The sequence below is a fragment of the Bos indicus x Bos taurus genome, chromosome 2 (genome assembly GCF_003369695.1).
Source record: "Bos indicus x Bos taurus breed Angus x Brahman F1 hybrid chromosome 2, Bos_hybrid_MaternalHap_v2.0, whole genome shotgun sequence".
NCBI classification, from domain to species: Eukaryota; Metazoa; Chordata; class Mammalia; order Artiodactyla; family Bovidae; genus Bos; species Bos indicus x Bos taurus.
This window is the reverse complement of record NC_040077.1, coordinates 129,130,031-129,157,351: the sequence shown is the minus strand read 5'-3', so window position 1 is coordinate 129,157,351 and position 27,321 is coordinate 129,130,031. Positions and strand designations below refer to the sequence as shown.

The window sequence follows — 27,321 nt, the reverse complement described above, 5'->3', positions numbered from 1 at the left end:
ATTCTACTGCTAAGAGACAGACAATTTAAAAGACAATACAATTTCAGGAGGAAATTATAATATAAAAGCAAAGAAAAGGGATAAATGAATAAGAGGTTATATTTTAAGTAGGAGGGCCTCCCTGAGAAGACAAATTTGAACTGAGACCTGAGAGAGAAAATAAAGCAAAAGTATGAGGAAAGGGCATTCCACGGGGACAGAACAAGTACAAAAAGATACCGAGTACAACTGATATATCTGACGAACAGCAAATAGGCCAGTGATTAAATAAAAGGTCCACACAGGAGACAGTGATGAGAAAGAGAAAATGCGGACCAGATTAAATTAAACCACAGTTAGAAGTTTAAGAGTTTTATTCCAAACATGTTAGAAAGATGTTAAGAGGACTCTTGAGCAGACAAATAACCAGGTATTATTTATGTCCTAAAAGAAATAAGACTGGCAGCAGGGTAGAAGCAGCAGGGTAGAAAGTGGATCGTAAAGAAAAACAGGCTGACCAGTCAGGTTAACAGGGCAAGAGATGACAGTGGCTTGGTGTAGCAGGGTGAAAGCTTAAAGGCAGGCAGAATGTGAGGAACAGTGAGTTTTAAGCTATGTTGGATTCAAATCTACATTCCAGTTACGGTGAACAAGTTTCTAAATCAGCAAGTCTCAAGATTCTCATCTGAGAGTAACATCAGCAAAAGCATTCAGCTTCCATGTAAGCAGAGAGCCCACATCGTGTTGCTCATTTTATTCCCAGTACTGAATGCAGTGCCAGGGTCATAACAGTTGCTCATCTTTGAGTAAATACATGTATGAACATCTATCTCGTACTGTGACTTATACGCTAGATGCCCTCCCTTCTGTCCTACTCAAGGACTCTTGGTCTGACAACAATTTTATCATCAATTTCCTCCTTTATACATGGATCATTCCCATCAGCACATAGTATATTACAATCTCCCCCTTAAATTTTTTTTTTAATATTTATTTATTTGGCTATGCATGGTCTTAGTTACGGCAGGCAGACTCTCAGTTGCAGCATGTGGGATTTAATAGTTCCCTGACCAGGGACTGAACCCAAGCCCCCCACACTGGAAATGCAGAGTCTTAGGCACCGGACCACCTGGGAAGTCCCTTTTCTTTAAAATTTCAATTAAAACAAAAATATATCTTGACTATAAACCTTCTAAGTATTGTCCCATTTCTCTGCTACCCTTTGTAGCAAAACTGCTCAGAAGAGCTATAATATTCTTAATGCCTCAAATTTGCTCATCTCCTTAGTCTCTTGAATCTTTTCCAATGTGGCTTTTGTCACCACTCCAGTCAAAGTCACTAACAACATTTATGCTATCATAATCAAATGTCAATTCTTAGTCCTCATCTTACTTGGGAAGTTTAATATAACTGACCTTCCTTCTGCGAATACTTTCTTCACTTGACCTCTGGGACACCACACTCCTGGTTTTTCTTATCTCATTGGCTCTCTTTTAAAAATTTATTTATTGGCTGCATTGAGTCTTTGTTTCGGCACTCAGGCTCCAGAGTGCACAGACTCAGTAGCCCTCCTCAGCATGTGGGGATCCTAGTTCTGAGACTAGGGATCACACCCAACCCCCCCTGCACTGGAAGGCAGATTCTTAACCCCTGGAGTACCAGGGAAGCCCCTTCATTGCCTCCTTCTTCTTAGTCCCCTTTGCTAGTTCCTTCTCATCTCCCCATCTCTCTAAATGTTGAAGTGCTGAAGGAATCAGATCTTAAAAATTTTCTCTAGCTATATACACTTCCATGGTGACCACATCCAAACATGGTCTGAAAACACCATCATCTTAGATACTTATGCCTCCCATATTTATGATCACCAGTCAAAACTCTCCTATGAACTCCAAGCTCACGTAAGTAACGGCTCACTCAACAGCTCCATTTGGATGACAAAGAGACCTCTAACTCATACATGTCCAAGGCTGAACTACTACCTTTCAATCCTGCTAATCTGCTCTTTACAGCCTTCCTCATTTTAGTAAGTGGCAACTACATCCTTCTAACTGCTCAGGTCCTAAGACTTAAAGCCATCCTCTGCTCCTTTCTCTCATGTCTTCGTATCCACTTCATCAATAAATCTTGTTAAGATACGCACTCAAATTATCCAGAATCTGACCACTTCTCATTAGTTTCAGTTGTATCACCCTATAGCATTCACAACTCTATATATTAGCACTGATTAACAGGGCACAGCACTTAAACACACACACACACACACACTACTGATAAATGGCATCCTGAGACAAATACACAAGAGTAGTTTAGTTCAGTCGCTCAGCTGTGTTCAACTCTTTGAGACACCACGGACTGCAGCATGCCAGGCCTCCCTGTCCATCACCAACTCCCAGAGCTTACTCAAACTCAAGTCCACTGAGTCGGTGATACCATCCAACCATCTTATCTGCTGTTGTCCCCTTCTTTTCCTGCCTTCAATCTTTCCCAGCATCACGGTCTTTTCCAAGGAGTCAGTTTTTCACATCAGGTGGCCAAAGTATTGGAGCTTTAGCATCCGTCCTTTCAATGAATATTCAGAACTGATTTCCTTGAGGATGGACTGGTTGGATCTCCTTGCAGAACAAGGGACTCTCAAGAGTCTTCTCCAACACCACAAGCATCAATTCTTCAACCCTCAGCTTTCTTTATAGTCCAACTCTCACATCCATACATGACTACTGGAAAAATCAAAGCTTTGACTAGACGGACTTCTGTTGGCAAAGTAATGTCTCTGCTTTTTAACATGCTGTCTAGGTTGGTCAGAGCTTTTCTTCCAAGGAGCAACGGTCTTTTAATTTCATGCCTGCAGTCAGCATCCAGAGTGATTTTGGAGCCCAAAACAATAAAGTCTCTCACTGTTTCCACTGTTTCCCCATCTATTTGCCATGAAGTGATGGGACCAGAAGCCATGATCTTAAGCTTTCTGAATGCTGAGTTTTAAGCCAAGTTTTTCACTCTCCTCTTTCACTTTCCTCAAGAGGGTCTTTAGTTTTTCTTTGCTTTCTGCCATAAAGGTGGTGTCATTTGCATATCTGAGGTTACTGATATTTCTCCTGGCAATCTTGATTCTAGCTTGTGCTTCATCCAGTCCAGCATTTCTCACGATGTACTCTGCATGTAAGTTAAATAAGCACGGTGACAATATACAGCCTTGACATACTCCTTTCCCTATTTGGAACCAGTCTGTTGTTCCATGTCCAGTTCTAACTGTTGCTTCTTGACATGCATACAGATTTTTCAGGAGGCAGGTCAGGTGGTCTGGTATCCCCACCTCTTTAAGAATTTTAAACAGTTTGTTGTGAACACAAGAGTAATTGGTATTAATTCTGAAATATATTTTTTAGTGTTGCTAGGCTCTGGCCACACCTAAGTCTAGCCTGGTTAGAATATCTTTATATTTGAGAATATTTGTTATTTGAATATTTTAACACTGTCCTGGGAAGTAAATTCCGCTTTCTATCGTTTCTATTATAATGCAGTGATGCTTCGTAATTACACCATTCACCATCTGTATTCTCTCCCTGCCCATTACAAACGCATGCAACAGCAAAGACAGCACACACAGTGGCACTGTGAGAACACCCACAAGGGTCTTCCCTGGTGGTTAAGAATCCGCCTTCCAGTGCAGGGGACATGGGTTCAATCCCTGGTCAGGCAACTAAGCTCCCCAAGACCACATGCAGCAACTACTGAGTCAGCTCTCTGGATGGAGCCTGTGCACAACTGGAGAAAAGCCTACACACTACAAGGAAGATACTGCGTGCTGCAACTAAGACCCGGTGCAGACAAAAATCAACAAACGAATATTTTAAAAAATATACAGTTGAACACAAATAAATGAGGAATCTAAGTGTCAGATTACTATACTACTTTCTTAACATGTGTATATATTTTCAGAAACATTCAGGTTTACTTCACTAACCATACTTGAAAAGATCTTGTATTTTCAGGAAAAGCAACTGATTGATTAGAAAGAATTCATAACAGTAAGCTCCTTGTACTCTACATGATCATATGAATGTTAGAAGTCCACCTGACATTACAGCTTTTCCACAAGAATACTGTTCTATTTTAGAAATATCAAGGAATTTCCTGGCAGTCCAGTGGTTAGCACTCTGCGCTTCTACTGCAAGGGGTAAGGGTTTGATCCTTGGTCAGGCAACTAAGATCCCATATGCCGCACATGGCGTGGCCAAAAATAAACATATAAACAAAAATAAAAGAAACATCAACAAACCTATGCCCAATGCTGTATTCACTGGGGTCCATCAAGAAACAGGCCAAAAACAATGATTTGCTTGAGAAACAGAAGATGGTCTCATTTCAAGATCAATTTAACTTAGGACTTTAAAGGAACTTTAAAAGGCTTAAAATAGATAGTATTCAAAAACTAAGTATCCCTCTTTGTAAAGCTTTTTAAGCTCAGTTTTTAATGCACTGAAACGTAATATGAATGTTTTCCTTTTATTACCGTGTTGATCCCTGAGCCATTCTGGCCCCATATGAGCTGTCCAGAGTAAACGCGCGGTCATGTGCAGGTTATCCCTCCCCACCAGAACCAACAGAATCCAGTGAATATCCTAACACCTGTTCTTCCTTTACTCATTAGACTTTAAGGTTTTGAACAAGTTTTGGCTGTTGTCTACCCACTGATTCCTTCAACAGTAACAGAGGAAGCCCCGAAGACTCTGGAAGCAATCGACAGAAGTAACCAGGCAGATCAACAGTGTCTTCCAATTATCTACAATGGCCGTTCCAATATCCGGCTTCTATTTGCTATTTTTGCAAACAGAGCAGCTTTTCTTTATATATAATGCAAATCAAATGTTACAAAGTCACATACTTATAGGTCTGTTAAACACCCTGTTTCTTTTTAACACCTCAACTAGCTAATAAAACAGAGAGTTAAGTCCAACATACAGAGTTTATTACCAATATATAGAGATGATCTGCATGGAGATCACATTTCTGTCAAGGAAATAGAGTTTTACAAAACCAGCTGAAGCACAGAAAGGTGCTGTGACACACAGTGACTACACTTACGGTGATCACTTTGAAACTAGAGAAGTATCAATCACTATGCCCTGTACCTGAACTAACGCAGTGTTCAAGGTCAACTGAACTTCAAAACCAAAGAGAGAAACAAACTCACACAAAAGAGATCAATTTGTGGTTACCGGAGGTAAGGTTGGGAGGAGAAGGATCTGGATGAAAGTAGTTAAAGAAGGGTACAAACTTCCAGTTATAACTAGGGATGTAATGTACAACATGATAAATATAATTAACACTGCTGTATGCTATATAACAAAGTTGCTAACAGTAAATCCTGAGTTCTCATCACAAGGAAAAACCATTATTTTTCTGTTTCTTTAATTTTATGAGGTGATGGATGCCTACTAAACTTACTGTGGTCATCATTTCATGATGTATTTAAGTCAAACCATTATGCTGTACACCTTAAACTTACATAGTGCTATATGTCAAGTATTTCTCAATAAAACTGGAATAAAAAGGGAAAAAAGGATACAAAAATACTATAGCCATACTAGGTCTGAGAGCCAAGGCACACTAAAAAAAAATACATTTCAAAACTGGTATTAACATTCTTGTTTATTTCTCATCTCAAGGTCAATGCTTAGCAACAAGGTCCATTAATGAGTATTCACCATAGGGTTAATTTACAGTAGATTTTATCCAAAGATAAAACTTCATTGTCTTCTCATAACTTACTTTCAATACTGTCAGTATCAGGCACTGACCCTAATTTCAACTTCCTCAATCAAGAGCCAGTAGTAGTTTTTACTAACTGCAATGAGCCATAAAAGAACAAAACCCCAAACCTTGGAGCATCAAAAGTGGTATCAATTAAAACCAATCACTTTACTAAATCTATCATCAACCCAATATATTAAAACCCTCCTAATTTTCAAAACTTTAATCTTCAACAAGTATGGGCCAAATCTCATGAAATCTGAACTTAAAGGAGGAATCCAAAACTTTACACTGCAATTTTGTTGCAACAAACTGCTTGCCAGGAGTGCTTTAGGCTGGTGATCTCATATAGGGATTTATGCTGCAACCATATCTGCTGCACATAATGATAACATACAGAAAAACACATCTTCTCCTACAGAGGGAGTGCAATATAAAATCTGCAAGAGATCAAACCAGTCAATCCTAAAGGAAATCAGTCCTGAATATTATTTATGGACGCTGAAGCTGAAACTCCAATACTTCGGCCACCTGATGTGAAGAACTGACTCATTGGAAAAGACCCTGATACTGGGAAAGATTGAAGGCAGGAAGAAAAGGGGAGGACCAAAGATAAGATGGTTGGATGGCATCACCGACTCAATGGACATGAGTTTGAGGAAACTCCGGGAGTTGGTGACGGACAGAGAGCTGGCGTGCTGCAGTTCACGGGGTCGCAAAGAGTCGGACACGACTGAGTGACTGAACTGACTGACTGTGTGTGTCTGATTCCTCTTCAAAGGCAGGACCATATATTGTTGATTATCTAGAAATAAATACCAGCACTGAGGCAGGGTCTGGCAGAATATAGGTATGCCAAATACATGCTGGTTGAAGTGATGCTTAGAAACATAATACTCAGTTTACACACTTGTCAAAATAATTAAATGATGAGATGTTTGGATGGTGTCACTGACTCAATGGACATGAGACTGGGCAAGCTCCCGGAAGTTGGTGATGGACAGGGAAGCCTGGCGTGCTGCAGTCCATGGGGTTGCAAAGAGTCGGATATTGACTGAGTGACTGTATTGAACTGAATTGAAACAAATTTTATGTTTAACATAGGATTTGTTTTTAACTGGGTACTCAAAACAGTTTATTAAATGAAGAACTTCCAGTGAAATCTTAAAGTACTAGCAAATCCCTCCCTATCTACATCAGTTCAGTTCAGTTCAGTCACTCAGTAGTGTCCGACTCTTTGCGACCCCATGGACTGCAGCACACAGTCCCTTATCTACACAGAGCAAAGATAAAACAAGTCTCCATTAAAGAGCTCATTAATGAAGCTACCTAACAGGCTAAAAAAAAATATTTCGATTAATTACAAAATAGATACAACCAATTTTACAGTAGGCTATATTGGGCACTGTGAAGAACAAAACTGTATGATATAACTTTTATTTCTAAGGATTTTATAATCAGTCAAAGAAACGAAACTAAGAAAGTGTAATAATAACTGATGAGGATATCATATGATGAATGGTATACTACTGATAACTTTTTCAAAATGTATTCCCCTCTTGGAGGTGTTTCAACTTGTCTCAGGAACAAGAAAATGGCAAAGGAACAATTCCATTTTTCATTCAGTTTACATGAGGGCTTAGGTGCAAATTTAAAACCATTAGGAAAAAAAATACATATAGTACAGGAGTCCCTGTAAGAAAGCTGAGTTATATTTCCATATTGTTTATTATTCTTTTGGCCACACCATGTGGCATGAAGATCTCAGTTCCCCAACCAGGGATTGAACCCGTGCCCCCTGCACTGGGAGCACAGCCTTAACTTACACTGGAGTACCAGGGAAGTCCCTCCATATTCTTTAAAAATAAAATATAAATGTAGATTTGAAAGGGTTCACAACATAAGTAGAACATTAAGTATGGTGTCAGGGAATTAATGAGAGGACAACAGTGAGTATATTATGTTTCAATGATACTTTCTCCTATAAGGAATGTAGACGGCTTAGAGTCCCAATCCCAACTCTATCAATAATTATAGAGCAGTAAGTAATTTACAGTAGTTTTTTGAAATTCAAAAACAAGTATATGTACCTGATTCAGGTATCAAAAAATAAAAAGGCCTAGAGTCCTTTTAATAATGTTAAATATTAAGAAACAGAATAACTATAATAATTAACTATAATAATGCATAAAAGAAGCTCAGGGAACAACCACCAATAAATGTACATTTACATACAGAGAACATAATTAAAATTAGCTCTGATATAGATCTAAAAAGTTACATTAAATGGTGATGTCTTTATTTACATACTCATAAACTAGAAATAACAATCTGTGCTTTGGACTGCCTCAAAAGTTAAATTTCAGCACTCAGAAGGGTGTCATTGATAATGTTTGAGTAAAGTTTCAGAATTTCTTAAAATTCTAATAAGTAGGAGATACATAATAATACCACCTAAATATTTTAACTGACACTATCATTTAAGGATCTACCCCCTTCACTTTGTTTTAAAGAAAATCCTGTAAGATTATCATTTAATCTGATTTTAAGTTATGAGGTCATGATTACAGTATTCAAAAAAAAAAACCATAACCACCAATTATCTGTCCTCCTATACTCCCGGCATCATGCTAGGCACTAAAAAGACAACGGAGGCATCAAATCAGAAAGGGGACCTGCAATGACGGGACTTGTCTCTTGGCATTCAGTGCTCTCCATTTAAAGGGTCAGAATAGTCTAACATAAAGGCATATGAAGAAACCCTCATCAACACACAGATGCAGAAGGGACTCCCTCTTCTTTCAAGTATAGACCAATGTGCTCAACCTTTTGATTCTACATCCTTTGATGTAGAATCCTTCCTACATCCTTTGATTCTACACCCTTCCCTTGTGCAACCCATTCCCTTCACTAAATCTCTCTGTAAACACTGAGTATCTTCTATGTGATGGAGGAGAGGGTCAGGAGAGATGACAAGCACCATTTTGACATAAAAGAAAAACAGAATAAAGCAATTGCTTCTCCTTAACAACCTCATCCCAAGGACCTAAAATGGTGTGTCGCTAGTTGCATAGTTCTAGCTACCAGTTCCAAGAACTCTACACATTCCTTTACAAAGTGTTTAGGTATCTACCATTCACAGGATTATCCCTGCTTACGATGGCAGCAGAATACAGATGGATAGCAAAACAAAAGTTATGGCTACTCTTTGAAAAAAATCCAAGTTATTTTCCCCATCATACAATAGATAGAAATATTCACAAACTGGAAGGATTTCAGCAAACGGCTGAAGAACACTCACTTCGGTTCCGATTCCAGGCTGCACACCAGAGTACACACTGTCCGGGGGAGGGCCGCCATACTTCCTCTGTCCTGTGGTTACATCCAAGGTATAACCGGTCCTTTCAAGCAAGGCCTAAAGATAATCAGACATGATTGTCAGTTCCTGAATGGGAAATATCATACAAACACACACACAAATCAAAATAGAAATCTTTTCCAAAAGGTACCCCAACATTTTAGGTATTTTAGTCAAGGGAGAAAAAAGAAAAGAAAAAAAAATCACAGCATTCACACTAGTTCTTCTCACATACATAGACTTTTACTTCTCCTTTCCAGAGCATGGAAAGAGTTGTAGGCAAATTAAGTCTCTGAGCACACGTCATCTATTTTTAATGAGAAAAGAAAAAAGGTGGAAGGATTACTAACACTTCGATGTAAGCTGACCCCAAGCTATCTGTTCATACTTACATACCATAGTATGCCTCCTTTTATATCCCCTCTACATCAGATTTTTTCCTTATTTGTTCCCTTTACATACCATGCTTACATCCACAAGTGATTCTTTTCAAATAAAATGTTCTCTATCCTTAAAAACAGGAAGAACTCACAAGTCCTAGCTCTTTTAGGCAGCTTCTTTCATTTACTGTTTCTCACATCATCCTATTCTGACTTTCTATTGTACTCAAATCATTTCAATTTTATTTTGTTTGATCCTGTTGTTTTGTACTCCTACACCAGAAGCTTCATAAGAACCAGACCATTTCTCATATAGCACAGACTCAAAATACTTGGCAATTACCAAATGAATATACTCTCAGGTTTCAAAAAATAAACTGTTTCCTGATTTCCAACCTTCCTCACAACACTATATGAGGTATTAAGAGGAATCATAGAAAAGAAGATACTGTCCCTGCCCTTAAGGGTTTGTGTTCATATGAAAGGCCTACAGAACAAGGACACAATGGAAAAAAGAAAGGCGATCCATCTAGGAATGGCAGGATTTTACACTCCAGGTTTTTAAAAACCACAGAATGTTAGAGCAACAAGAAACTTTAGATGACATCAAATTCAAGTTTTAAAAAATATCGCTGGATAACCCTGAGATAGCAGTTATCTTAGATCCTCCATTCTTCTACCATTGACACAAAACATGTATATTATCCATTACTTGTATAATATGTAGTATACACATATTACATATACAATATGCACCTTCTCAAGAGCAGATAGCCAGTTTTAGGGAAATAACATAGACCTATTCTATGAACAGCAGTAAGTTTAAAAAAAAAAATAACCATTATAGCAAATAAAGTTCTCACCTATTATTTAAGATATAAGAATGGGAGTGTGCCATTTCCCACATGAGGAAAAAAAGGTACAAAGGAATAAAAACTGTAAGTTGTAGTTCTTGTCTAAAACATGATAGAATTGTACAAACTTCAACATTATTTCAAATTGAAAAGTCTATCACTACAGCAAAACACCAATATCCATTTAACTAAATATGAGGTTCACTAGTCTTTTAGTAAAAGCCCTGTATTTTCCTTTCAGTTTATCTAAATAATAACAACAGTAACAATAATGGCTCACAGTTATACTGATCCCCCTACACTCCAGGCATTATGCACTCTATGTCAGAGCACTGCAACTGCGGAGAAGCACGTGCGCCGCAACGTAAGACCCCACATCCTGCAAGGAAGATCCCTCGTGGACCACCAAGACCTGACCCATCCAAAGACATAAATATTTCTAGAGCATCTGATCTCATGATTACATTTAATTTCATTACAACTACCCAAGTCAAGTTTTACCTTGATCTTTGCTTCATCAGGTCCCTTCGTGGACTCTTGCACCTTGCTCCCCTGTTTCTCCCTTTGCCTGTAGGTCTTCATAACTCCACATAAAAATGCACTTTTGTTCTAGAAACAGCCAAGTAATTCAATAAAAAAGAATTACCAGGAATTGTTGAAGGGTCAAATATACAATTAAATTTAAATTTCAAAAGAACAGAATTTAAACAAAATATTTACTCATTTATTAACTCAACAAATACTTGATGAGTGGTTGCTATGTGCCAGAGACTGGAACTGACAGCACTTAAGACACAGAAGACCTCTGGGGAGCTTACCCTCAGCACTGGCAAAATAGTCTTCCATTTGCTGATGTTTAAATGTATCTGGGCTATTTTTGCCAGATGTCCTGAAACTATTCCTCCTATCTATTTTCCTCCAAGATAACAAAACAGTTTCACATAATCTAAAAACGTCACAAGAAGTGGGAGACTTTTACTTTACACTTGTGTTTCTGAAAACTTTTTGCCATGTAGATTTTTTTACGCTAACTTTTTTTTAAAGAAGCAGTAGTAGTCACAAATAAAAAATACCACTTATCCACAGAAAAAAAGTAATAGTAAAATAATTTCAGATCATTAGTTGTTCAAAGACTTTTCTGGATAATGTCCTTACCTGAACATGTGATAAGTCACTTTCCTTGAACTGCTGTAGTACAGACAGAGCTCCTTCTTCATTAAATTCCCTGAGAGCATCAATTGCTCTTTCATCAAGATCGACATAAGCTACCAATCCTAAAAATTAAATTGAAAACGGGTAACATTATTGCAACAAAGAGGATAGTCTAAACTGTGCTATCAATGTTCATCAAGAATTGCTCTATTCAATACTAACTACATTTTCATTCAACTATACGCATATAGGTCAGCTATACAAATACTATATAGAAAGATCAAGAGTACAAATATGAAAACAAAAGACACAATGTTAATACCTATAAACATAAATTTCAATCCCCACATTTCACACAAAAATTCTAACCCCATTTCCCACTCTCCAAAATGTTTAAATCTTGGAAGTTAAATCTGATGTACATACACACTGTACTACAGATTAAGCATTAAAATAGTAAGTTCTGATTATGTTAGAGTGGTTAAAAAAAAAAACAAAAAAACACTGTATTTCCCAAGAATCAACCTGCAAATTATATGGACTGCTGGAGTTGTTGCTAACCACCCAAGAAGTGGGGGAAAAAATGAATTATTTTTGCTAAATAATTCTTCCCACTCTTCAAAAAGTGTCAAAGGCTTTCCCTCCTTAGCACCAAAGATAAAATGAAATTTCATTTGTTTTGAGCATCTACTTTGCTGCAGTCAGAATGTGGAAAGGCATATTTTACATTAAATTTTAAATTTTTCCTATAAATGCAAGTGCAGCTTGATTAATCAATTCTGAAAAGTCACATTTTAAGACATTTTTTGTTCTTCACAAGTGTCACTCTGAGATTTTAAAAGATGCTGTAGCGTTAACAACACTGTCAACAATGACAATTTTTTTTTTTCAAATGGCATTAAAAGGACTTTACTATGGACTCACAAGCAAAGTATATAGAAAATATATGCACTGCATTCTATATATACATATAGTATATTTAACTGCACACAGAACATCTACTATGTTTAAATATAATTTAAGTCTGTTAAATTTTATATTTCTGAATATATTTCAGAATTGATCCAAAGTAAAATGGAAATATTTGGCAGATTAAAAGCCCCAAGTCCATATGAACTAACATCAAAAGTGACTCCATTTTGGTAAAGCAAAAAGAACTTTATTCCATAATATCACTTGCAAAGTTACTTAAAAAAAAAAAAAAAAAAAAGATGCCATGATTTAAGAGCTCAAAATGAGCATGCCAAAATAACTGGCATTTCCTTACTTGACTATTCCATATCACCACCCAAAGTCACAACTCAGAGATACCCATCAATCCATTCTGTCAATCCAACCCTACACCCAAGCCATCAACCTCTTATCAATAACAAAACACTCTACAAGAGAGCATCTCTAAGCAGATCACTGCCAATTCTCTATGGCAGAACATCAGAGAAAGTTTCTGAGCACTGATTTTCAGAGGGACCATCACCCAGGAGTCAGTCTGAGAAGTCATTTTAGTGTCTAAATGAGCTTTAGCTTGAGCTTCTCGGATTTAAAAATAAATAAATAAATAAGGACAAAAAAACAGGTATTTGTTACTACAGTACTTAAGACACAGTTTGTGAGACAATTCCATTTTCTCTCCCAGAATCTGGACAGGCACACAAAACACAGAGGAAGAACGTTTCCATCTAATGGCCCCAAAGGGGGAGGACATATTTATTTATGAACAATGCTCTCTAATGGTATACATATTTCTCTCCCTCTTTAGAACCTCAAACCACTTACAACCACCATATTAAAATGTTCAAATTTGCTTAAGCACTTAACCATGGGATTCTAGATTAAAAAAAAAAAAACACAGCTGTTACAAACCAAACACTTCCAAATTACTGAGAGTTGTAGATCTCTGTCTGTCACAAACTGGACAGGCCACAAACTCTCAAGGAGTCTGACATTTTATTATCGTTGCAGACAATACCATCTAAACTAGTCCTCTTTTATGCCACCTAATAAGACCTAAGCTATTTTAACAATCACTTTAAGAAGCTAAAGGTAGAAAAGTAAAAGCAAAATGACGACTGATTTAGATTAAGAAAAAAATGTAAAATTTGATATGCTGAAACACATTTTAAATTGATGGTAAATCTAAGACAAATTGATGTACTGTTCTGAAACAACTCAGACTGCATATTCAACACTAAGGCTTCAAAATAATGAAATAAGAATATCAAACTCAAACCCAATATGCCCTCAATGAAGGGAAAGTAACATTCGGCTCTACATAGATCAGAAACAATAAGTAATATTTAACCTTAAAAAAATCTGTAAAATTCAAAGTGGTTTGCCCTCACTTTCATAACCAGTCAGAAACAAGAAACGTATATTATACCTGTCTGAAATATTTCATCAAGTCTCTCTGCCACCTTCTGAGGGAGGCCTGCCTCTATCAGTGTCTTGTAGTGCTCTGTGTGATTTACACTGGAAGTATCCATTGGCTCTTCCTCTTCTTTTAACTGTACCGCATTACCATTCACCTGATTAGCCATTTTATTATGCTGCTGGAAAAAATTCAGGAGCTATATTACATTAAGCCAGAAATAACTAGTTTGTAGGACAATGCATGATTTATCTAATTTGTATACATGCTGCTAATAACCTCTATCAAAATATTATTTGATGGCTTTTCTGATGTATCTGACCTAAATTTGAGATAATTCTGTAAAACCATGGGAAATGTACATGGAAGTGTTGCATCTTTAAGGAACTTCATGTACACTAGGTTAGATAAAAGCTTGAATTTATTTAAGGTAGAATCACTAATTAACAAAAGCAGCAGTTGTGTCCTGATGAGCTTATCAACACATCACCACAAAACCCTAAAAAGCCCCTCAGCTCTCAATTCTTAAACACTTTAAAAAGTCTGATTTAAAAACAGAATGAACACCCACAGACAACTTAAGGTTCAAGGACTTTCAAACTTTACTAGCTCTGCTTCAAATCCAACATAGGTGTGAAATAAAGGCCCTGTTGTCTCTAGTTCAACATGCTGCTGGTTTGGGTTTTCTCCACCTAACTTAAAAAACACAGCTTGACATTAATTTTTGTTCTAAAATTAATTTGCTATTCCCATTCACAGATTTAAAAGAAAAAATGACCAGGTTTAAAAGCTAATGATTGCTTGAAGTCCACATAAAATAAAAAGTGAGCTATAGTTAAGGTTGCTTCTTTTTAAACTTAGGTCAGATGTCTCAGATTTACCTACCCAAATCATTTTGGGTATTCAACTTTTATGTAATGCTGAAATGGATCAAATCCCTGAAGAGAGATTAAATAATAAAACCATACAAGGCCAGTCTCTATACTAGCTCCTCAAAAGATAGGGAATTAAAGTGCATTTGTCTGTGGTGAAATTATAATGTGATGAAGATCATAAGCAGCAGAATAAAGACATTGCAACAAATACTGAAATAAAAGACATGAAGGTGGATTTCAAGGAAAAGCCTACTTTTCCTGATGAAACTGAAGATACCTAGACAGCTATAAAGAAAATACAAGTTTCCTAAAAAGCACTAAAAGCCATACATAAGATAACCACACTTCCAGACTGCTTATCAAAACACTGTGCAAACGCACCAGGTGCAGTTTTTCTGACCTAAAACAACTTCAAAGTCCACTGATATTTAGTTGAAGTTAATGAAAAAGGAAGACTGAGAAGCAGGTAATACAAAGCAGGAAGAGAGGAAAATGCACAAACTGTTACTCTGAAAATGAGATAAACAGTATTATAACTTCTTATGATTACAAAACATTAAGACTTAGTAACCCACTAATGTCTATATAGAGGCAGACTCCGTGGTTAATCTCTGGGTGGATAAATGTTTCTCAAGGCAAAACTCAAATTCTGATGAACTGACAAAAACGGTCAAAACTGGCATTTTTGATAAAGAAACTACTTATAGTGCAAGATGAATAGTTTACTGATTAGTACAACCTACTTCTATAAAGATGCATTCAAGTCCAAAATATTTTTGGGAACATACAGTTGTTTTCCAGGCTCGCCCACCCTCAAATACGACCATAAGATAGATCACTAGAACTCAAAAAGTTCTCAGTATCACAAGACCCTTGCGGTATGCACCTGGGAATACTATCAATCACGGAAAGAAAGCAAATTTTTAACAGAAAAGTTCAATGAAAATCTGTTAAGGTGGTATTTTTTTAAAGTATGTGTAAAGCCAAAAGACAAGTTGTGTATTAAGTACAAGACAGAAATATTTATGACTACCATTCATTGTAAAGGCTCTCTACAAGTTGATTCTGAAATTGGTTGAAATTTTCAAAAAATGTCTGTAAACTTTAACAAAAAAGTACAACTATTAAGGGAGTCCAGAAAATAAAACCTTCCAGATCAAGGAAAAAGCTCTCTTCAAACCAAATATAATGTGCTCATTTTAAAAAAAGACTTTCATGTCATATGAGACCATTTAAAACTCGTGTCAATTCAATGCCACACAGCCAAACCATATTTCTGGATGCAGCAAATATACTAATGTGATTGATGTTATTTGATCTAAACTTTTTTTGCAAAACGGAGAAATTTAAAATCAGGGTTGCTGGGAGATTTGGGAAATCTGGCACTAGCCCCTCCCTGACTTTTTTTTTTTTTCCTGAACATCTCGTGAAAATTCTTCTCATTTTAAGAGACCGGCTTTCAAAGATTCAATGAAATGAAAACTAACGGTTCTCTCATGGCTTAGGAGTGTCAAGCCCTTATCCTACGACTGACTCATGAGACATAAATTTAGACTCCGGAGGACAGCAAAAAATCTGAAACAGGTAGTGTGGAAGGGGCTGAACTCTTCAAGATCCCCGTGGCTTCTTCGAGTCTTAAAATTTTGGCAATACGGTTTCTATCGCAGAAGAAAAAGAGAATCGCCTTTCCAAAAGAGTGCGCCTATGACATTTAGACTTCGGTATCTTAGGCGCCGCTCGAAGCCTAAGTTTCATGGCCTCTAGTAGTCATTTTTTCCTTCAAATCTCGACTTGCAGCATGCAGAACTGGGGGTGGGGGGCGGCTGGGGAGGGGAAACGGAGGCTTTTTCCTACACACACCGGCCTCTCGGCCTCTGCTTCACACAAAAGTTTTCTCCCGGCTCGGCTCGCCCGGGTTGGCATCCCGCCCTCAGCCCACCCCAGCCCATGCCGGTCCTGACCATCAACAAACCCCACGCGCGGCTAGGCCGGCTGAGACGGGGAGCAAGGCGGGGCTCCGGCAGGGAGAGGCGATAGGGTCTATCTAAAGCGGGGACTGAAAGCGGCCGACTCGGCCGCGTGGAGCGTCGGGCGGAGGCGGGAAAAGCGCGGCGGACCCGGCAGGCCGCGCGGAGGGCGCCCAGCGGGCCGGACCTCGGGCCTGGGCTTGGAGGGGAGGCGGCGGGTAGCGGAGGGAGCGTGGAGGATGAGCGAGGGCGAGGAAGCGCCTCTGCGGCTGCTAGGCCCTCCGCTGAGCCGCCGGACGAGGCCGAAGCCGCCCCCAGCCCATCCCCACCCCCACCCCGGGGGCCTCGTAGCGAAAACGACACTGGGGAGCAGGCGCCGAGCCCGGGCCGGGCCCGGTAGGGTCGGATCGGGGCTCCCGGCCCCTCCCCCCGCGGGCCGGCGCGAGACTCACCAGGACAGAGCTGGGGCCGGTGGCCGGGCCCGTGAGAACCAGCGCGAGGCGCTTTGAAAACGACTAGAAATGGCGCGCGCACCACCCCCTCCCCCCCCGTCACGGACGGAGACGCGATCCCGGCAGCACGCGGGGTTTCCCGGAACTGCTTCCAGGGACTCTGAGCGGCTGGGCAATCACCTCGCGCGGCGGTCTGACGAGCAGCCCAGACAACCAATAGCAGCGAGAAGAGGCGCCCCACGCCGGACAGCTCAGAAGCCAATCGCGGAAGCCGTCGGCTGAGCCAATGAGGAAATTCAGCGCCGCCGGCTGGGGCGCCTCCGGGGCGGGGGCAGGAACACAAAGGGGTCTGTGGTGAAGCCGTGAGTGGTAGGCGAGGCTGTGGGGCCGCAGGCCCAGAGTGGCCGAGGCCCGCCCCCTCCCCCGTCCCTTCTAGTCGGCCGCCCGCGCGAGGCCGCCCCCGGAACCCCGCCCCCTACGACCCGCATCGGCTCCATCCGCCGCCGGGCCCTTACGCTCCTTCACCGGCGCTTTAGCGCCGGTAATCCGCCTCCCTGGAGCAGCCGCCGCCACCGCGTTCGCCCCGGACACGCCCACCGCCACGCGGCCGGGCCTGCTCTAGGTCGTTCTCTGCTCCAGTTAGAGCACGCTGTAGGAGTTTGGCTCGTGTGTTTTGCTGGAGAATTTCTTCGCGGAGAAAAATCATCCCTTGGAGCACTCAGAAAACTCCCTCCTTGGCTCCCTTCCACACATGGTTGGGAGCAGCGCAGGATGTGAGGGAAATCGCTCAAGTGGGCATTTACTCAAGCTAACATTACTCATGTTAGCTACAAATGACAGAGTTGAGACCTTTCTGCGTGGGGTTTGGAGCTAATTCATATTCACAAAAGAACATTGGGCAGGTGTATGCATCTACGAAGCCAAAGGAACCGTGCAAGGAAAAGAGCTAATTCCCAAAGGAGGCTAAATCCCGTTTTTCCTAAACGTTTCTCACCCTCCACCCCTACTGGTTTGTCCCCTGTTCCTCGCCTTAGTCCGAATCTCTCTCATCCCACGGCCCTTCTTTCCCCATCTCCAATGCCCTGTCCCTCTCCAGGCGAAAAGGCAGCCAAGCAGTGGCCTGAAAAATTTCCAGATACACTTAAAGGATAATTTAAATTTCCTGGAAACTATCAACCAAAAATTAGCTGTTGAAAACCTATGCATTTGGTACTGGGCTGAACGTCATGGAGAACCCAACTTTTGCAGCCTGGGGTGTGAAATTTATGCAAATAATTCTATTGTTTAGTAGCTAAGCCGTGTCCGACTGTTTGTGTACCCCGTGGACTACAACACAGCCAGGCTTCCCTCTCCACCATCTCCCCGAATTTGCTCAGACTCGTATACATTGAGTCCGTGGGGCCATCCAACCATCTCATCCTCTGTTGCCCCCTTCTCCTGCCTTCACTGTTACTAAACATCAGGGTCTTTTCCAAAGAATGGGTTCTTCGCATCAGGTGGCCAAAATGTTGGAGCTTCAGCATCAGTCCTTCCGATGAATATTCAGGGTTGATTTCCTTTAGGATTGACTGGTTGGATCTCCTTGCTGTCCAAGGGACTCTCAAGTCTTCTCCAGCACCACGTTGCAAAAGCGTCAGTTCTTCAGTGCTCAACCTTCTTTACGGTTCAGCTCTCACATCCATACATGACTACTGGAAAAACCAGAGCTTTGACTGTAGACATCTCTGTCAGCAAAGTGATGTCTCGGCTTTATAATACACTGTCTAGGTTTGTCATAGCTTTTCTTCCAAGGAGCAAGCATCTTTTGTGCTTAATTGCTCAGTCGTGTCCAACTCTTTGCAACCCCATGGACAGAGAAGCCTGGCGGGCTATACAGTCCATGGGGATTCTCCAGGCAAGAATACTGGAGTGGATTGCCATGCCCTCCTCCAGGGGATCTTCCCAGCCCAAGAATCGAACCAGGGTCTTGTGCGTTGCTGCTGCTGCTGCTAAGTCACTTCAGTCGTGTCCGACTCTGTGCGACCCCATAGACGGCAGCCCACTAGGCTCCCCATCCCTGGGATTCTCCAGGCAAGAACACTGGAGTGGGTTGCCATTTCCTTCTCCAATGCAGGAAAGTGAAAAGTGAAAGTGAAGTCGCTCAGTCGTGTCCCACTCTTTGAGACCCCATGAACTGCAGCCTACCAGGCTCCTCCATCCATGGAATTTTCCAGGCAAGAGTACTGGAGTGGGGTGCCATTGCCTTCTCCGTCCTGCGTTGCAGGCAGACTCTTTAACCAGCTAAGCTACCAGGGAAGGCCATTTCATTCAAATTATAATGCAAATTAAAATGCTAATTTTATAATTTGAAATGATTAATTTTGTAATTATGTAATTTTATAATATATAATATAATTTTGTATATAAATTATAAATAATTTTATAATGTAAATTAAAATGTATATGCTAGGATCCTTAAGAAAAAAAATATAAAATGATGAATACAAATTTAGGAACAGAGTCTGGAAGGGCATGGTAAAGGGACTTTGAAGTTTAAACTTTATTAGCATCACATAAATCTGCGTCTAGCTCGAGGGTTCTTAACCTATTTTGTGCCATTTGACAGTCTGGTAAAACTATGGATCTTTTGCGTTTTTAAATGAGCAAAGTAAAATACATCGCATTATAAAAGAAATTTTATGTTGAAATGCAATGAGGAAATACATATTTAAGACATTTGTGATATAGTAAAAAGCCTCTTGATGAAAGTGAAAGAGGAGAGTGAAAAAGTTGGCTTAAAGCTCAACATTCAGAAAACGAAGATCATGGCATCTGGTCCCATCACTTCATGGGAAATAGATGGGGAAACAGTGGAAACAGTGGCAGACTTTATTTCTGGGGCTCCAAAATCACTGCAGATGGTGACTGCAGCCATGAAATTAAAAGACGCTTACTCCTTGGAAGGAAAGTTATGACCAACTAGATAGCATATTCAAAAGCAGAGACATTACTTTGCCAACAAAGTCCGTCTAGTCAAGGCTATGGTTTTTCCAGTGGTCATGTATGGATGTGAGAGTTGGACTGTGAAGAAAGCTGAGCGCCGAAGAATTGATGCTTTTGAACTGTGGTGTTGGAGAAGACTCTTGAGAGTCCCTTGGACTGCAAGGAGATCCAACCAGTCCATTCTAAAGGAGATCAGTCCTGGGTGTTCATTGGAAGGACTGATGCTAAAGTTGAAACTCCAGTACTTTGGCCACCTCACACGAAGAGTTGACTCATTGGAAAAGACCCTGATGCTGGGAGGGATTGGGGGCAGGAGGAGAAGGGGACGACAGAGGATGAGATGGCTGGATGGACATGAGTTTGGGTAAACTCCGGGAGTTGGTGATGGACAGGGAGGCCTGGCGTGCTGCAATTCATGGGGTCGCAAAGAGTCGGACACAACTGAGCGACTGAACTGAACTGAATCTTTTTCTTTAAACATCAAGATCTTGCAGCAAGATAAACTACTGAAATTTTAAAGCAAAAAGAAGGTATTTCAAGAAATCCCACAACTGGAATGAAATATGAAAGTATCTGTTATTCCTATTGGTGACAGAGTGAAAGTTACCGCTAACTGTGGTTTGTTTCCTGTATTCACAGTGGGGGAAAATGCTTAATTTCAACAGTATATTAACGAAAATAGTTATTTTTTTTTTCTTTCAAGTTGAAGTACCAGTGAATTCCAGTCAGAGACCCTTCTCCATTTAACATAGAATGAAAACTCCTGGACTGAATACTGTAAGTAAAGTGATTCTATCATCCAGTATTTTCTGAGGTCAAATACTCACCTGTATGGTCCTAAGTATACTCCACCTTTTCAGACCATGTATCTTGGTTTTTTTAAATTTGGGAAATATGGGCATCTGAACTTTGCATTTAAAAAAAAATTGTATGTGTGTGTGTGTATTCATGAATGTGATATTACACAAATATTTGTTGTGTGCCCTCTACGTATAAATCACTGTGTGGAAGTCCGAAATATAACCACAATTGCTGTCCTCTACATGCTTACATTCCAGTTGACAAGGCAAGGCAAGTATACAAATAAATACAATAAAATGAATTGCTAGGGAGCGCTCCAGCTATATTTCTAACCTTTTTAAGATGAGGCAACACAGCACAGCTAAACCAGTCCACAGCTCTTCCCTGTCACAGAACAAATCTGTGGTCTAACTGGTATGTCAATGAACAACATGCTTTTGCTTCTTTAAACAATTACAGAGCACCAGAATACTCAAATTGAAGCTTTGACTTTTACTACTTACAACCTGAAGTAGCAATGAATGTTTAAAATTATCAAACCTTTTTATTGGATCCTTAGATTAATCTTTGTCTTACTTGTCCCTTTCATGATTCTAAAGGAAGTAGTCTATTCCTCAGACTCCAAACAAGATTACATCAATTCAGCCTCTTCAAAAATGCCTTCACTTGCTACTAATGAGATTAAGCCAACTCAGCCACAGTTCAAGGTCACACCTAGGGGAAAGGAAAAAGAAATAATATAGAAAGTAAGAATGAGGAGAGAAAAATGGAAAATGAAGAAATACCATGTATAGAATGTTAGTGGAAAGGATATCAACAACCAACCCTTGTTAACATTTAGGTGCCAAGAGGTGTCTACTCAGGGAAGCCCCAATATGATGAATAAGTTAGAAAAAACTAGTTAGAAAACTTCAGTTCTACCTGGAATTCTCCCACTGTCAAATAGAACTGTTTATTTCCTCGATCAAACTTTAATAATTATCATTTTAAGCCACTTTCCAAAATGGTAGTGCTCCAATCAAGACTGACCAGAGCTAAAGATTGTGTCTCGTTTATACCTCCTAGGATTACCCTTCTTTTAAAAAATAAAGTGCCATCTAGCTGACATGCAATAGCTTATAATCAACTAACTCCAAGATCTTACTGCATGCCTGCTTTATCATTTTTGCAACAGTGTTCTCTTGAAAATTATCCTAGCTGGTCCATCGACTTCCCTTCGATTCTCAAATTCATCCAACTGTTTTAAAACAGGAAGAGTGTCTCTCCATCTTAGTGACAACAGTGTTTTGAACAGTAATCACTACCATTTATGGAGCTCTTACTATGTATTGGGGCTTCCCTGGTGGCGCAGACAGTAAAGAATCTCCCTGCAATGCAGGAGACCTGGGTTCAGTCCCTGAGTTGGGAAGGTCCCCTGGAGAAGGAAATGGCTACCCACTCCAATATTGTTGCCTGGAGAATTCCATAGAGAAGCCTGGCGGGCTCCAGCCCATGGGATCGCAGAGTCAGACACGACTGATTGACTAACACTACTGTGTATTGAGTGCTTTATATATGCTGATGCTGATTCTCACACGAAAACTTAAGGACTGGTAACATTCCATTTTATTGAGGAAACAAAGCTCAGAGAGGTTAAAACATTTGCTCAAAGCCACACAGGTGAATTAAGACTCAAACACAGGTGTGAGCTACTTCATCAAGCTCTTTTTCGATTTAAGTCCTAGTGTTGGCAGACTCGTCATTTGTAGAGATGGATATTTTACCAGTCAAACACACACACACACACACACACACACACCATCATTTGGCTTCCTTGGTGGTTCAGCGGTTAAGAATCCACCTGTCACTGCAAGAGACACAGATTCAATCCCTGGTCTGGGAAGATTCCACATGCCACAGAGTAGCTAAAGCCCATGCACCACAACTACTTAGCCCATGCTCTAGAGCCTGTGCTCTGCAACAAGAGAAGCCACTGCAGCATGAAGCCTGAGCACTGCAACTAAGAGTAAGCCCTGCTCACTGCAACCAGAGAAAGCCCACGCCTGGTTTTTACTCAGCACAACCAAAAAAGAAAAAGAACCATCATTGTCAATATGATGAATTTGTTGTCGTTATTTACTCGCTGAGTATCCACCTCTTTTGTGACCCCATGGACTGTAGCCTGACAGGATCCTCTGTCCATAGGACTTCCCAGGCAAGAATATTAGACTGGGTTGCCATTTCCTTCTCTAGGGGATCTTTCCAACCCAGGGGTCGAACCCACGTCTCTTGCAGTGCAGATAGATTCTTTACCACTGGGAGTCATCAGGGAAGCCCCAATATGATGAATAAGTTAGAAAATACTATTTAGAGCCAAAAGCAAACTGTGATATAAGATAATGAGAACATTTTCCTATGTCCTTTGCAGATTGGCTTCTCAGTGCAATTTGAACACGTTCTGAGGAACAATAGTATTAAAGAACAAAATTGTGGCCTCACAAAATGTCAACATTGAGGAGTAACAGCCGTTTGAGTAGCTTTGTTAGAAAATTTCCCATAGAGGTTATACCTATATAGACTTCACAAGACTAGTTAACAGTTTTAAAGCACCTACCATGCTATCTCATTTAATGCTCACAACAATATATGAGGCAAGTAGCAAAAGGCATCATTTCCCTTTTGCAAATGAAAAAACTAATTCCCAGGTAAGAGCTGAGGCTCAAACTATGATGTAAGTCCAGATTACAGTCTTGTAATCATGCTAAAGCTGAAACTCCAGTACTTTGGCCACCTCATGTGAAGAGTTGACTCATTGGAAAAGACTCTGATGCTGGGAGGGATTGGGGGCAGGAGGAAAAGGGGACGACGGAGGATGAGATGGCTGGATGGCATCACCGACTCGATGGACGTGAGTCTGCGTGAACTCCAGGAGTTGGTGATAGACAGGGAGGCCTGGCGTGCTGCGATTCATGGGGTCGCAGAGTCGGACATGACTGAGCGACTGACTGAATCATGCTACACAGCTAGAGCATAATTGGTTTGAGTCATTGAATCAAAACCAATAAAGTTAAATCTTCACTTTTTTTTAAATTTTATTTTATTTTTAAACTTTACAATATTGTATTAGTTTTGCCAAATATCGAAATGAATCTGCCACAGATATACCTGTGTTCCCCATCCTGAGCCCTCCTCCCTCCTCCCTCCCCATACCCTCCCTCTGGGTCGTCCAAGACTTCATATTTCCAAACTTGTTGTTGGTAGTCTCTGATTTTTTTTCCTTTTGGTGATATTTCATGGCTTGTGGGATCTTAGTTCCCAGACCAGGGATTGAACACGGGCAGTGAAAGCATGGAATCCATACTACTGGACCACCTGGGAATTCCTGGTAGTCTCTGATTTTTAAATTCTTTTTTTGTACTTTTTTTTTTTTCATGATTTCTCTGCTTTCCTGGAGTTTTGTTGAGGGAACATGGAAAAAGTGAAAAGGAAAAATAGCAAAATGAGCTCTCCTTTCCAGTTTTCCATTCCCTCAGTCAAACTCAAGATAGCAAGAATCAAATTTCAAGGCCAATTAGGATTGCTGGGTCCAATTTTAGAGTGATGAACACTCAGTCTTTGGAGGAATTTAACGTATTTGTTCTGCTTAGCCACAGCAGAATTCCCTGGAGAGTCACCACCAGGACCTTGGTGCATCTTTGCACTGACACTGAACTCTGCAGCTGGTAAAGAGATTGGGAAGGCGGTGGTAGCAGCTTCCACCTAAATTCAAGAAATCAAATTCTAGGAGACTGTTGAACATAATATTTGGTCCATTGACTTCTGATTATTTTATCTGATATTATCTGTCTGCTTCCCTATGAGCAGACAGAAGAGTTATATGTGGCAAATCGTCTAGGAAGTGTTACTATAAGCTTTTAACTGAATCCAGTAGAATCCTAAGTATTATTACCCGTATTCCAATATGCAAGTTAAATATACTGTTACACAAATCAGATTCAACAGGGATTGTGAGTCCTGCTCCCTAGGTATAACTTTTGTTTTAAGAGTGCAATAAAATATTAAGAATTGATTACAAATAGACAATAATGTGTATAGCTAAAGTTTCATTACCCTTAAGTTAAAATATCCATTAGAGGGACTTCCCTGGTGGTCCAGTGATTAAGCCTCCAAGCTCCCAATGGAGCGGGGCTTGGGTTCAATCCCTGGTGGGGGAACTAAGATCCTACAGGCTGCATGGCACAGCCAAAAAATTAAAAAAGAAAAATAGGAAAAAATATCCATTAGAATAAGCGGGAAAGTGCTCTGAAATTATCATTAATACTAATAATAATATGTTTGCATAAAGTTTTTACATTTACAAAGAGTTTCAAATAGAGTATCTCACTAGATATCTACTACATTTGAACATCTTGAACGTATGGCCTTTGCCCTGTGACGCTCCTCTCCTGATTCTCTGTGTGTTCTGTAATACTCCTCTCCTCTGCCCATCATTGCATATGGGTGCTCCCTGGATTCCATCTTTGATGCTGTTCTCACACTCTTATCAAGGCCACCCCAGTCACGTGCATGGTTTTCACTATTCGTTTCCATACTCACTATTCTCATTTTTTTTAATTTTAAAAAAATTATTTATTTTTGGCTGTGCTGAGTCTTCATTGCTGTGCTCAGACTTTCTGTAGCTGTGTCGAGCAGGGGCTACTCTCTAGCTTTGGTACATGGGTTTCTAATTGCGGTGGCTTCTCTTGTTATGGAGTATGGGCTCTAGAACGTGCAGTCTTCAGTAATTGCAACCCCCAGGCTCAGTGGTTGTGGCACACAGGTTCAGTTGCCCCACGGAATGTGAGATCTTCCCAGACCACAGATCGAACCAGTGTCCCCTGCGTTGCAAGGTGGATTCTTGACCACTGGACCACCAGGGAAACTCCATCACTATGCCTACTTACCTTCCTGCCCCTTTTGGGTCCTAAGCTCTGAACTCATATTCTCAACTACCTGCTGGGCATGTGAGTGTGTTTGGATGTTAAGAGGTTCTTTGAACTCCATGACTAGTCTCTAAAAATGGTTTTTATCTCCCATCATTTGCCCTCTTCCTCACTGAGCTCCACCCACCCCAACCTGGTGCTATTCCTCTAGCATGCCAACCACTGCTTCAGCCCCTCACATTTGCTCTTTAGTAAATTAAGAACTTAGAATACTTTCCTCCAGATATCCTGACACCTTCAGAATTCTGCTCTAATGTCACTTTAGAGTGACATTAGACTATCTTGACTATCTTCTCTAAAATAGCAGTCCCTCTTCACTCCACTTCCCTTATTTTTATTTATTGCATTTGTTATCACCTGATGTTATGTATGCCTTTGTCCGTCTCCCCCACAGAAGACAAGTTCAATAAGGGCAGAGCCTTCATCTCATTCAGTCCTATACCAAGTATACTGTTGGTGCTCAACAAGTTTTTATTAAATGAATTAACTTCTATCCTTTGTACCCTGACCAGATTTCTACTCTTTGTGTGCCTGGGTTGCACTCACATCCACTCCATCCAACAAATTACTCACCTCAGAAATCTGGATATCATAGGTTCTGACCCCTAATAGGTCACTGGTGGAAACAACTGTGTGCCTGGAGGTTGGGACTAGGACTTGAGCTAGAGTACAAATGAAAGCTTGCCCCCCTGCTCTTCCTATTCTGGCTTTGTCCTCTTCCAGGAGGGCCCTCATGGTCACCTGTGTGGCTGCAAGTCCAGTCTCTGTCCATCTTCCCAAACCAAGGGCTATGGGTACACACATGGAGCTTGGTTTGCCTTCAAGAGAACACACTTGGGGAAGAGGCCTGAAGTGGGCTGTCGGGGAAAAGGAGTCCAAGGTCCTAGACAACTGAAGTTGGTGATCTAGAAGGGGAGGCAGGAGTATGAGCTCTAGATGTCATGTTCCTCTGCTCCCACGGGGAAAGGTACAACTGGAGGAGGGCCCTTTAACATACAGGGCTCAGAAAGATGGCCCTGTTGCTCTGGTATATTGGCAGTATTGCTGCTGCTGCTAAGTCACTTCAGTCGTATCTGACTCTCTGCAACCCCATAGATGGCAGCCCACCAGGCTCCCCCGTCCCTGGGATTCTCCAGGCAAGAACATTGGAGTGGGTTGCCATTTCCTTCTCCAATGCAGGAAAGTGAAAAGTGAAAGTGAAGTCGCTCAGTGGTGTCCAACTCTTCGCGACCCCATGGACTGCAGCCTACCAGGCTCCTCCATCCATGGGATTTTCCAGGCAAGAGTACTGGAGTGGGTTGCCATTGCCTTCTCTTGGGCTAAAACCCACATTCCAATAGAGTGGATATAACCAAGTGAAAGTGAAATCTAGAAAGTGTGCTTCTTTCCTCCCTCGTCTAAAAAACAAAGGTTGAGTCTTGTAACTTGAGAACTATCAATACGG

General features: G+C 40.6%; 1 protein-coding gene across 5 annotated transcripts in view; it reads right to left on the bottom strand.

Annotated features, from left to right (window-relative positions):
* The window catches only part of HNRNPR (heterogeneous nuclear ribonucleoprotein R), a 32,298-nt gene extending 15,049 nt beyond the window's left edge, over positions 1-17,249 (bottom strand). For 2 of the 5 annotated variants that reach the window (XM_027520685.1, XM_027520703.1), the window contains exons 1-5: positions 17,134-17,249; positions 13,852-14,017; positions 11,478-11,596; positions 10,824-10,931; positions 9,032-9,145 (exon numbers count right to left, since the gene is read on the bottom strand). In XM_027520685.1, coding sequence (XP_027376486.1) covers positions 9,032-9,145; positions 10,824-10,931; positions 11,478-11,596; positions 13,852-14,008 — 498 coding nt within the window. In that variant the 5' untranslated portion in view covers positions 14,009-14,017; positions 17,134-17,249. Of the gene's footprint in view, positions 1-9,031; positions 9,146-10,823; positions 10,932-11,477; positions 11,597-13,851; positions 14,021-17,133 lie in introns of all 5 variants that reach the window. The other 3 variants (XM_027520694.1, XM_027520725.1, XM_027520714.1) reach the window with 3 other exon arrangements.
* Between the last annotated feature and the right edge of the window lie 10,072 nt (positions 17,250-27,321).